The sequence below is a fragment of the Tympanuchus pallidicinctus genome, unplaced genomic scaffold (assembly GCF_026119805.1).
Source record: "Tympanuchus pallidicinctus isolate F22 unplaced genomic scaffold, pur_lepc_1.0 scaffold22, whole genome shotgun sequence".
In the NCBI taxonomy this organism is placed as follows: domain Eukaryota; kingdom Metazoa; phylum Chordata; class Aves; order Galliformes; family Phasianidae; genus Tympanuchus; species Tympanuchus pallidicinctus.
This window is the reverse complement of record NW_026294739.1, coordinates 14,361,044-14,374,162: the sequence shown is the minus strand read 5'-3', so window position 1 is coordinate 14,374,162 and position 13,119 is coordinate 14,361,044. Positions and strand designations below refer to the sequence as shown.

The 13,119-nt window shown below is 43.2% G+C and overlaps 1 protein-coding gene across 12 annotated transcripts in view; it reads right to left on the bottom strand.

Annotated features, from left to right (window-relative positions):
• Positions 1 to 13,119, bottom strand: part of LRCH3 (leucine rich repeats and calponin homology domain containing 3) — a 51,917-nt gene that overhangs the window by 5,097 nt on the left and 33,701 nt on the right. For 3 of the 12 annotated variants that reach the window (XM_052686893.1, XM_052686895.1, XM_052686898.1), the window contains 7 exons: positions 10,900 to 10,980; positions 9,071 to 9,119; positions 8,500 to 8,613; positions 7,766 to 7,884; positions 6,187 to 6,324; positions 3,942 to 4,019; positions 186 to 1,720 (listed from right to left, as the gene is read on the bottom strand). In XM_052686893.1, coding sequence (XP_052542853.1) covers positions 1,520 to 1,720; positions 3,942 to 4,019; positions 6,187 to 6,324; positions 7,766 to 7,884; positions 8,500 to 8,613; positions 9,071 to 9,119; positions 10,900 to 10,980 — 780 coding nt within the window. In that variant the 3' untranslated portion in view covers positions 186 to 1,519. Of the gene's footprint in view, positions 1 to 185; positions 1,721 to 3,941; positions 4,020 to 6,186; positions 6,325 to 7,765; positions 7,885 to 8,499; positions 8,614 to 9,070; positions 9,120 to 9,979; positions 10,052 to 10,899; positions 10,981 to 13,119 lie in introns of those variants that run through there. The other 9 variants (XM_052686897.1, XM_052686900.1, XM_052686903.1 and 6 more) reach the window with 7 other exon arrangements.

Genomic DNA, 13,119 nt, shown 5'->3' with positions numbered 1-13,119 from the left:
TTTTAGTTCACACCAGTAAACAGTGCAAAAATAGCTTATTTAAAAACAAACACCCCCCCACCAAAGGTGCCCTCTTTCCTCAGTAATGCTTTGCTTGGGCAGAACGTTTTGTGTCAGTCACAGTGTGCTTTGGGAACAGGGCATCAGCTCCTCCACTTGCTCCTTTGCTAAATATTCACTTCACGTTACAAGAGCTTGTGAGATCCACGTACACATAACTGGTAGCGGCAACATTTGCAGCTGAACTTCTGTGCATCTCAAATTGTGCTTCAGAGTTGTTGCCAGGTTAATGCAGGACTGCCATCACCACTTCACCAGGGCTTACGAACCGCTGACTGCATTTTCAGGTGTAACAAACAGGCCCTGAGGTCCCATTCAGAACAGGCCTGTTACTTCGCACTTACCTGCATCTGACCTCTGACCAGAGCTCCCTGAACCAACCTACACTCTGAGGAGACGTGGCCTTTTGCACGTGGCATGGGAAGTGCCCTCAAGTCCTGAGATGTCCCTGAGAAACACATTAAAGCACCGGGATGCTTTTCCAGAGGAGGGAAAAACTTTAAAGCTGTGCAGAGGACTACCTGAGATTTGTGTAACAGTAAAGAGGGAGCTGAACACACAGCCAGGTTGGGTATTTCTGTGTGATACTGACATTTCTGAAAACAACCACAATCAAGTGCCAACTCAGGAAATCTTTGTTAAGTTTCATCCATAGCACAGCAAAATGCTATGGCAATCCTGTGGCATCTGATAGAACCCAAAGGATTTTTCTTTCTGTACCAGAAAGGTTTTCTTTCAGAGCTGTTCAGAGAGTTCAGTTTCTCTGCAAACCTCCTCTTTGATCTGTTATGAAGCTCAAAAAGCTCAGGATTCATGGACAGCTATTTTAAAACCCCTGACTCATACATAAAACATGGCAGTCTATCAAAAGGAAAGTCAAATTCTCTCAGAAGCAGGGATAAGGAGCTGGGATCTGAAAAAACATCCCAAGATTTTGTGAACAAAACTTATCAGACCACGACTCCTAAGACTGTGAGAGCTAATCAAGGTCACTGACGTTCAAAATACTTTGTGTTGTTTAACACCTCTTTCATCAGATAATCTGGAAGCAATTTACCAAACTGATACAAATGAACTGGGTGCAGTTCTAATCGTACAGACAGGGAAACTGACACAAACTGACAGTGCAGTTCTCCTAGTGCTAGATCCCTCACCAGCAGTCAGCCTGTAGCACACACCTGTGTGTCCCTACAGCTCGGGCCCCTGCTCCAGCCCACAGGCAGCACCTCCTCCCCTAGCATTACATCTGCTCAACATCACACAGCAAATACAAACGTGAGTTCTGCCACAGGTGGTTGTATGGGTGCATCGATGTGTTCACACACTGCCTTTGTCACCTCCGTTACTTCTCTCCCATAAGTGAGAAAGAGCACTTTGTACACACGGTCTTGACAAAACCCAAAATCCTTTACAGAGAACTGGAGTGATGGAGGGAGGAAACAGCAGCACCGTCCCTCAGCTAGAGGAAAAAGACGCAGCGATAGACCATACAGAGCATTAGCATCAGAGTACAGTAAAACACCACAAAGCCCCAGAGCTGAATAGAAAGGGAGAGAAGACTGGATTCTTCTGAATCTGTCCCCAGGGAAAGAAGAGTCTCAACTGTTCTTTTAACGCTGAGGTTTAGCTGAAGAATGTCAGAAGGGGAACAAAGATTGTCCTGTCCAGAGTGTGTAAGCAGGAAGGGAAAACAGACAGAAAAAAAGGTCAGTCAGTTAGCCATAGCAACATCCACTAAGCAGTCAGTCAGACATTTCAGATCATCTGCATGTTCAAGAAGTGTAACACGGTTATTTCTCACAAAGCAATCTGTACAACTCCCCATTTCAAAGAACACAAAGTGCAGATACACAGTGCTCAGCGAGGAGCCTGTAACCTCCACAACTTACACATGGAACCAGCTTGGCAGTTAAAAACAGAGCAGTTCACACGTGCCCTAGTGAAAGCCATTTCTGCAGGGCAAACAGCCTGCAGCTCAGCTTTGTGACATGCTTCTGGCACTGAGTGCTCGTGCTCAGTCTCCACCATAATTAATGAAAACAGCAGAAGGGATTCTTTTTGTGTAACTGATCCTTGAATGCAGCATTCTGCAGAAATATCTATTACTAATTAGAGTTTAATCTATTACTAATTAGAGTTTCAGTGCTCTGTAACTGTTCCCACAGTGTCTCACTTGCCTGCTGCACATCAATGAAATCTAGATGCACACCAATCTGCTCAGCTGGAGGTTTCTTTTCATGCCACAGCACTGGCCAGCAAAGTTCTGTGGGAATGGCTGCTTCACTCTGATGCCTGTGATTGTATTTTCTGAAAGTCACCTTCTACGTAAAGTGGCATTCCTCTTAGAAGGTATTTCTGCATAGATCCATGCTTCCAGCAAGCCCTTCATTTTTGTAATTGGAATTCAAACGAAAAGAAATAGCTAAATAGCTGCAGGCATCTTTTCAGCAGAAATACACGAGGCTGCCACGCCGTTCCTTCATACGGCAATCTTACTTCTCATCTCAGCAGACAAGTAATGCAGACATGTGAGAGCAACGTTAGAATCCAGCTGGGGTACTGCAGTGGGTTTCCCCAGAGACATTCTCCTTCAACTCTTTCACATTAAAGCAGGAGAACTGAGAAAAACAGGAGGATGCTAAACAGAAGGTGCAGTAGATGGAGCAGAGCGGCTCTATAGGAGACTCTTGTCCTGAGTGCTCTTTTCTTGTTTTTAAAGGCGCGCCATTTCAGAGATCAGCTTTGTACTCCAATCCCATAAAAATTACATCTCCGTGTGGACGGAGCTGTGACCAGGGGAGCTGCAGTGGGATTGAACCATTCTGCTCCAGGATCTGTACTGTGCAGTCCTGCTGGGAGTCGCAGGCTCCAGTTTCTGAAGGGACTCAAATACCTCATCGTCTCAGAACATGGACGATCATTTATGACTTCCTACCATGTTCCAATGCCATTCACAGTGAGTCCTGTGAAACTGCTGGGCAGCTCAATAAATATTCTATCCTAAAATCCCAATGGCTCAAATGCCTTTGTGTGAAGCTATCAGAAAATACTGCAATATTGACTTGAGAGCACTGCTTTTACAAATAGCAGGGAAATGAGTCACTGGGTCTACTTTTCCCTTTCACAATACATATAAAAGAAAACAGCACCTACAGCAGAAACACTGTGTACGTGTAAGAAACCAATCACATTTATACACTAGAAGAAAAATAAAGAGAAATCATGACATTGAAATCATTTGTGTTGAAGCAGCCGCTGAATAAGACAAAGAGGAAAGGAGAGGACAGCATAAAACACCGTAACAGGACTCATTTCAGAAGAGAGAAAGAAAACCAGAGATTGGAGTTCTACCTCTGGTACTTAGCACAAAGAATGAGATCTGTGCAAAGGTAGCTACTGTCAGAGAAAGGCCAACAACAGTGAGACTTCTTGGCAAGGTGGTACAGATGTTCGCACAAAAGGATTATTCTGAAGGAACATCAAATGCTTTGGAGTTGAAGTTACACATGCAAAACATCATCCAAGCTTTATCCCACTTTTAAGCTGCCAAATACCTAATACTGAGAAAAATGAATTGTCTTTATCAAGTACCTTGCAGTTCTAAAGCCAGGCTCAAGCTGCACTCAGCTGTTCTGCACTTAAGGCACAGCAGTCAGTGAATCAGAGCTCTGACAGACAAACTACACCCAACTTCTTTTTACTGGAGAAGACAACGCAGGGTCTTATCTACACAGTAATGCATACCTCACATGTGAGCCTCCTGAACTTTTAATCACCTCACATTTTCATCAGACGTTTCAAGGAACACTGATTTCTTTTCCTGACCATAAAAACACAAAATCACATCTGCACCTTAACATCAGAACAGCAGAAAAATGTACCTGAGGCACCCCGATCCTTCGGCAAGCTTCCAAGAAATTCTCCACGTTTCGTCTGCATTTCGCCATTGTGAGCTTAGGCTGCAAAAGAAGCAGGCAAAGTGCTCTTAATTGGGAGGATTTTAATGTTAATGAAACTCTTAATAAACCTCTTTTCCAAAAAAAAAAAAAAAATCACACGGCAGTAAGTTTGTATAATTCAAACCAGGCTGTGCTGCAGTTTGCTTAGAAAAGCAAGTTTCAAGCTTTCTGAAAAGCTACTTTATGAATACTGGATGATTTTTTAAGGCAACTCTAACCTGTGCTGTATCGGTGCACAGTGTTACATAAAACAGGCTAACATTTTAGTGACTGTAATGGGATAATTTAAGACACATACTGAATGAAACATACACACACGTAGCACCTGTGCCGTGATTTCAGCACAGTTTAATGATATGAAGCAACCTGGAGTCCATTCTGGATTACTATGTTAAATAAATACTGAAAATCTGGTTTCAGTTAAGAAAGAGATAAAAAAAATGAAGGCTAGATGAACCCAGATACCATGGAATAAAACCAGCACTGCGACTTGCTGCATACAAGCCTCCTGCAGATGGATTCACTGTCACTTTTCAAGTCAGTTTTTTCTGCATAGTTGGCTTTCTCACCTCTACATGGACACAGCACTGCACAGCTCTGTCTTGTTTCTATTCCTGAAGCTTATTCTGATTAAAGAGACACAAGCTTCCTGTTCCTTCACACAAGCTGCTGCAGCAGCAGCCTCCAAGTTCAGTGGTTTTCCTTCAGAGGGGGGAAAGCAGACCGCTGGGGCTCTTGTTCTGCCCCCCAGCCTGCCACGTACCCCACCAAGAAAGCAGGTTAAAGGCTATTGCTGCCTTCTTTCTCCTGCAGGATGGAGGGAGCACAAAGACCACATTGTGACTGAGCAAAGACGCGATGCCTCTTCTGCTGCTGCAGCCATCCAGCCACAGGCTGCCTCTTCTGCGACATCGATGACAAAGCCATGATTTAACTTGTAACAGAATATTCAGCAGCACATAAAACCAAGCCATTGAGAAGATATTCTTGACAACTCCAGCATCGTGAATAGCAGCTGTCTGCATTTCTCTTAATGATTCCACAATCTGCCTAAAATGTTGGCGTGTCCAGCTCAAAATAATGAAGACATCTCCTTGTTCACATCATTCCAAGCAGGAGGAACCACAATGATACAGTATGCAGCCCTGTAAGTGCCAGTTCAAATTCCAACCAACACAAGGACTGACTCCAAATTAAAAAAAAAGCAAACAGCGTGCTTGTTTCAAACTCTTCTCACAGGAAAAACTTCTTCCCCTATTTATTTAGTTCTAAGATGACGTGAAGGTGCATCACAAGCAGTTTGTCTCTCTGCTGTACTTCCAAGTTGCTGATCCTAAACGTTCTCACTGAACTTTCTGACTGCCACATACCTGTTATTTTTTTGGTTGACAGATGACTGTAATTAATTTGTCGCTGTGTCACAGCTCTGCATCCCACTTTAATTCTGAGCTCTCCCAAGGTGATACACAATAATGCACCCAATAATGTATTACCTTTGTTGCCTTACAAAAACACTGCAGTTAGGTAAGAGGAACAAGTTCCTCAGTTGCCAAACTTCTCTGTGCACTTCTTTTCTTGCTCTGAACAGCCCCCAGATAAAACAATCCTTTTTCCTTTGTTATCACAAAGGTCTGAGTGGATTTACTTTGCTCCAGGAGATGCTGTTCTCCAAGCACGTGCAAACACAGCTCAAGTGTGCTCTGCTGACATTCCTAAGCGGAGAAATTCGTAGTGCTGTGAAATGGATGCAGGAATCATTTTGGCCTCTCTACTTGTTCTTGCTGTTCTGTGCAGCAGGATCTCAAATAATGCAGGGAATGTTGTGTTTCCCTCTGTGTTTTCCTGAATTTCTCAGATCTTTTGATCTTCTGAAACGTCCTATTTTGTTTTTCAGGATTAACCGTCTCTTATTTTACTACTCTTCATGTTAACATGGGGAGGACATGAAAATCCTAATGATTTCTGGAAATCTGTACCAGAAGTAACTTTATTTAAATGAAACAAACCCAAACCCGCAGGCTTTAAAGTGAAACCACAGACACTGCACAGAAAGGTTGCCACACACGTTCACAAATGAAAATAATGAATTTCACGCTTGCCTGGATTACAGATCTTTGCTGGCAGGGTTCTGGACCCCTACAAAACGCTGTCATTGTGACATACTTACCACAGCAGGTGAGGGGACGTGGATGCTGGGGACAGACCGAGGCCGGACGTGGTTAGCCAGGTGGCACAGAACAACGCCGTCCGTGAGAGCTGCTCCAAGATCACTGGGCAGAGACACTTTCAACCGTGATTCGATATTCTGTGGAAAATGAACACGGACACAAACATTCAGGGCTGGTTTCCAAGCGTTTCAGCCTGCAGAACATTTTTTAAGAGCAGAAGCATTTGAGTTACAACTCCCTGTCCGTTCTCCAGGCTGGTTGGAACAGTTTTCTGAGCGATGCCAAGACGGCTCCTGCACTGCGCTGGGCCAGAGCTGAACACGGTCTGGGAGCACCTGAGTTCAATGATGAACAGTTTTCTTTGCACAGCACATTGGGATTAACACAACCATTCTCCAAAAATAACAGAAATCAGGGTCTAAGAACAATATTCCTCACCCTTCACATTCTCAGCAAACGGCTCTGCAAAGGGAACTGAAAATAACTGTCGACTGGAGGATGATACAGCTAATAAAAGTCTCAGTAAAGAAAAAAACCAGACAATTACTTCGTAGAGTTTTTAAAAATGACGTAGTTAACAGTTGTTTAAGGAATGAACATAAATTCAAATCAGGTTTTACTTCAAATGCTGTGCAGATTTCACCAAGTTGTTAAGTTAAATCTAAAATCTTAAGTATACAAAAAAGATTTAATCTTACCTAGGAAGCAGAACAAGAGAGAGACTGCACGTAAAGCATTCTGAGATAAGAGATGAAAGGTTCTACAAATGCTGAGTTTTGTTTCATTTTACTTAAGAGAGCTTTCTCCTTTTAGAGGGAGCAGATTGTCCTTACTCAGACAGTTTGCAGAGAAAGAACTCTCTGCCTACCTGGGATGCTTACAGCTTTTAAAATCAGCTTTAGAAAGGAATTCTCATTTATTGAGAAAGCTCAGAGCATCAGAGCGCTTCAAGGAATCCCTTCACAGACAGCACAAGTGTGCGTGGGGCAAAGCAGAGCACTACCTTAATGCCCTGTGGCATAGTCAGTACCAGCCAATGTCAGGGCACAAAGCAGGGCATGCTGGCCCTCAACCAACAAAAAGCCTGAATGTAAGGAAGATTTTTGCCACAGATATTCTACAATTAACTAAGCATAAAGCAAGAGTCAACAGGGAGATTCAGAGCACACAAGGAAAGTATGCTGTCATCACGACTGGCAGCAGTCCCTGCGTGCCACCTGCTTTTCTATAGGCTTTATAGCAAAGATGAAATGTATAAAGAGATTAAAAGGAAAGACACTGAGGGAGCTTCCCATGGAGCTCCCCACAAGTACGAAGGGTGATAAGGGAAAGATCTAACAGCAGAGATCACTGGCCATCCAGAAGCTGTGTATTTCACTGCAGCTGGACCTAACTTTATCCACAATAAAAAAAAACAACCTCCAGTGCCTCCATCTGAAAGAAACACTCAGCTTGCACAGTGCCATTCCATTTCGGTCGACTCCTCCCCATAACTGGCTCAGTGCAATCAGTCTGGAACACAAGGGCAGCTTTAACATGATGGCACACGAGAGCTTCACTGGCTTTGTCAGCTCTTACCTTACGTAGCTGCTCTATCAGCTCCAGCTCCTCCTCACGCTGCTTGGAGCTCTGCCTAACTCTGGTGTCTGCAGAATCATTAGCAGGAGACAAGGCACGGGAAGATGATGAAGCAATCACTGAAAAAACAGCATGGAGAGAAATCAGTAAGTATGGTTTGGCTGACTGCCCTCCACTGCTGCATTACACACCCACAACGTTCCAGAATGGGTACAGGGCATTCCATTTCACAAATCTGCTTCTTTAAAAGCCTATTAACCTATCAAACTAATGACCTGCTAATCTAAACGAGGTGTTTCCTAACACATCTTCTTTTCCCTTCAGATGTTGTTGTTTCTGTTGGCTACCAATCATTCACAAAAAGAAGACAAAGTTTTGACAGATGAAGTATGTTGAAAGAGTTTAGCCTTTTAGGCTTTGCAATTTTGCCATATGCTGTTACATATAATGCAAATTCTACCAAGCTGCCTTTGTAACTTGTTGAAGGCTTGCATGGCATTTCCTTGCTACCTTTTCAGGCGTAAGGACAAAGACCAAGAAGAACAGATTCCCACATTGTCACAACTACAGTGGTCGTTCACAAAGCATTTACAGGGCCACATGTTTACAAACTGAACCCTAAAGCTAGTTTGGTGATAATGACCTGAAGTAACAGAGCAGTGCAAAACCTAGGTAAGGCAAACGTTAATAAGAGGCAATGCAAAACAGGCTGATGTGTGAGTGACATAACCTACCTTTGTTTGCTTCATCCCTGACAGCTGCTCGAAAAAGGAAACTCTCGGGTCGCTGGGAAGGGTTTCTATAGGAAGGCAGGGCTGCATGACCAGGATGTGCAGGGGAAAGGTGGACTAAACAAATGTGGGAAGGCACAGGAAAGGAAATGAGGAAGAAGGAAACGGTTAGAATTTAAATAGGAAATGGGTTCAGCAACGTGGCAATTAAAAAAAAAAACAACAAATTTTAATATAATGACAAAATAAATTACATGCATGCATGATAAAAGCATAGAGCAGGAAAGGCACTTCCAAGGACACTCGCCATGCAAAGCACATTCCACATACCACTTCCAACAACTGTTCTGCCTGCAGCTGAATGGATCTGTGGGCCAAAGCCTACACTGTCCCTGAGGACATGCCTCAGCCCTGCTGCCTCTCCCCTCGCGTGTTTTCAAGGAGACCTAAATCAGTGGGTAAGCTCTCAAGCACAGCAGTGCCACACACAGCACTCCCTTCTCCTCATAGAACAAATGTGCAGGCAGATGTTTCGGTCTCGTTTTTCAGAAGCTTTGCTTCCTTTCCCTGTTACCTGTCTGAGTGGAGGGTGAGCCAGGAGAGATGGTGGATCTGTCATCACTCTGTAGACAAAAAAGCAGAAGAGCATAAATGGTCCTAATCTGGAAGAAGTTGTGACTACATTTTTACTATTTGCTGTGTTTTATGCAAGGCACCATCCATCTAAACGTACTTCAGAATGAAAAGCCAGACGTGACAAACACAAGTTGTTCCCCAAGCCTTATCTCTGCAGAAAGCAGCTAAGCTTTTTTGTTTGCAGAAATGCCACAATTACTCTTTTCTGAGGAAGAAGTGACGAAACAGCACTGACAGTGCAATGCTCTCTTTGTTTACTCCTTCTCACCAAGATGCTAAGTATCCTTTGCAGAGGGGGCACAGCAAGAGCAGCTAATTAAAGAACATGCTAAACTTGCATAACAGCAGCACGGATAAGAATGCACCGACTCTTTGACACCTTGATAATGCAGAACTGCTATTCACTGAATATCAATTTCCCTAGCAAAATACACTTTAATCTTACTATAGTACTTAACACAGACCGATTTCTCATGATGAAGGCACTCAGAATAGCAGTGTCCACAGAAGAAAATTATAGGATACCCATACTCAATGGGAAAAGCAAGCCAGTAAAGAACACAGTAGAAGTACTCTGATAAACTCGACTTTGTGAAGAGAAAATCATCTTGTAAATAAAAAGCAACATCAAAGACAACGAGGAGCAGAAGGGTTAGCATGTTTTTTAGCTTAGACACAGCCTAAAGCTAAGATGAGGTCACAGCTATTACAGTTTAATCGTGTAAATCAGGTTCATACCCTACCTGAACTTCTGACTAGAAGCTGACATACCAACACCTGTTAAAACAGATGTGTGGATCCCAGTTTTTTGTAGGCTTTATTGGTGAATGACAATAGCAAGAGATACCTTGGCAGGACTGAGGGCAGAGGCGTTAGGCAGGGCAGTAGCACAGCTGTCTTGATTCAACCCTGAGAGGGACTGAATGCAGAAAGAAAGACAAGGCAGCAGCAGTGTTAGCAAGCAGCTGGTAGGGCACATGCACAGGTGGAACTGAGTAACCAGGTCAGAAAGGAAGAGGTGATCATGGTCACGTGCTTGGAAACACTTAAAAAGCAAAAGGCAGGCACAAGAGGTATTTGCTTTTCAAACTGTGGTTAAAGCTTTCCTACCCTCCTGAACTTTCTGGCTAATGAGCCTGGGAGGTGAAACTTTCCTTTTTACACACAACAAAGTGCCATCGGAAGCAAAACGACAAGCGGGTAAGCACTTCCTAAAGAAACACCTGAAGGAAAGTGTACCCTCCAACAGCCCATCCTGAGCCACTACTCTAAATACTTTTCTTTTTAATGCTTCAAATTAATCTATCAACTCTGTAAGATCAGAGAGACTCACATTTAATGGGCTTAAGGACTGCGTTTGTTCTGCCACGGATACCTGATGCTGATCTTGGTGAATTACACATGGAAGGAGATGTTACAGACAGGGCAAACCTTACACAAACACCTTCAATGCCCCATGCAGACAGCAGCTGATCCTCAGAACAGCCTCCTTCGCTCACTTTTTTTGCTGTTTCCGTTCGTTTGCTTTACAAGTTTCAAAATGACACTTCAGTAAATGTACCAGCTAGTACAGCAAAAAGCAAAATAAAACAAATGGTGGTGGTCTGTGACACGAATGCATCTTTATTCCTGTGCAAAAAGAGCAGGACAACCTTGACACAGACTAACAAGCAGCAGTCACAATCCACAAACCCAGCAGTGGGCAAAGGGGGAATGCAGCACAGAGGGTAAGGGAAGCACAACAGCAACACAGCGCATGCTCTTCACCTGTTTGCGAGTCCCTGGCCTTCTCTTAATGGTATTGGTGTTACTGTCAATCTCAAACACAAAGAGAGGCTCAAAGCCATTCTGTCAGGGACAGCGAGAAAAGAAAGGGAGGCAAAAGAGGAAGAAGTGAGGCAAAGAACAACTGTAAGTGAAGGCAGCTGCAATACAAGAAGAATCAGGGTGCCGCAATTCTGACTTACAACTGCACACGCTGCTCTTCATTTCTAGGCGTAGCAATGAAGCTAGAGAAATGTCCCCAGCCAGAAACAACTTTAGATAGAAAGAATGCCAAAGCAGAGCCCAACTACGACTCTGCGCTAACTAAAGATAAGGCTATTTCACATCAGCTTGATTGTCAGTTGTCTGAGCATACAAGTGGGCGATAACTTCTGAGAGAAACCTCCAGGGCACAAGTTAGCATAATTCAAGTCATGCTTACTTTTCTCATGCTGTTATTACTTGTAGCACACTGATGCCCAAAAGGCTTAACTTCAAATGTCTCAGAGATCCCACGTGCTAACTGTGATGATGGTCCCAGGTCACATTTGAGACCACAAGAAGAAAACACAACGAAGGCAGCCGAAACAGCAGCAGTAACATGAGTGTTACATGAGTGTTACACAGGTCACAGCAGCTGCCTGGTGCCCACTGGGCATTTCACAGGCTTTGTGACAAACTGAGAAGCACTATGTGAGAACAACAGTGGTGCCTTTAGTATCCATCTCCCACTAACCCACCCTGTAACGTACAGTAATAGAAGGGAAAAAAAGCCATCTGGGGAAAGATGAGATTCAAAAGCAGGCAAGACTGAAATCACTACCCCAAGTCTGAAGCATTGATGCCGTATTGATAAGCACTCCCAATTGCAGTGAGAGTACTCTGGTGGGAATGGCAAACGGGATATGAGTGATACAGCACTGAGTTACACTGGAGGTTTTCTCAGAGAGGCCAGCAACTGTCTGTGAGCAAAGCTTTAGTTAGTCTGGCTGTTATAAATCAACACAGTGAAATCCATCACAACACGCACTCAAGTCCTATAGCCAAACCCCACTTTGCATCACACCACAGGGATGCAGAAGGAACAAGCAAGTAAACTGTATATGCTCACAGAAGGCATGGAAAGCCATTTTGTGAGCTGAAACAGACTGCCCTGAAAGTACCTACCAATGGGAAGGAATGACCAGAGCAAACTGTGCAACACAAATGCATTTCAATCTGTGTTAAATGGCAACAGACAAGAGGGGCAAAAGAAACGTGATGAGATTTAAAAAGGAAAATAACAGCTTAAATTTGACTTCTAGGAATTTTTCTGCTAAAGAGGTAACGACACCTGAAGAACTATCGAAATAAAGGACTTGCATTCTAGGTAACTGTTAATTTTTTTGGAACAATTAGTGGAAAATACAATAGACAGAATGCAGCTTTATTGGCATGCAGTGTTTAGGCATAGGAAATGATACAGAGAAAAGGATGTAAATGGACAAAATGCACTGAACTGTCAGTAGCAAATGGTGCTTTGATATGAATGCCCCTATGCTTCACTGAAGGAAAAAAAAGCCAGCCTCAGAGCTTAGATCTAGCTACATTTCAAGCCCATAGGAAAAGACAAAATGTCAAGGAAATGCAACAGAATTAAAAAGGGTAAAAGTAAAATTTCAACTCTTATGACTACTTCTGTTTTTTAAGCAAACCAGTGATCGATTCCTTGCTGTTAAACAAGTTTTTGACATACAAAATACAGTAGTGGAAAAAAACAACTGCTCCAAATTCATGAGCTGCCCAGAGCTACACGTTCCAGTCACAGCAGCTGTCCTGGCATCTGTCATCATTAGACACAGTATGCATTTCCACTGCAGCACAGATATGCAGATCATACTTCCATAGTTCAGAAAACCAATGTTTCATACCCTGAAAGCATGATGTATGGGATGCAGAGTTTAGAGCTGCTGAAAAAGAGCAAGAAATCCCAAGAAAATTTAATGCAGAAACTGTTTTCAAATATGGTTCCAACTTTCCCTGCCAGCCCGGCCACTTTTTCCCCCAGCCCCTTTTTTGTGCATGGATTCAACCTGGATAAAGGAACAAAAGAAACCACCGTGAATGGAATTTTTAGCAATCAGTTTGCTGAACTTCCAAGTATACAACCTAGAATTTAGTACAATAAAAACCTAACAAATAAAATACAATAAAAACACTAACAAATAAAAGGGGTCCTTAAAA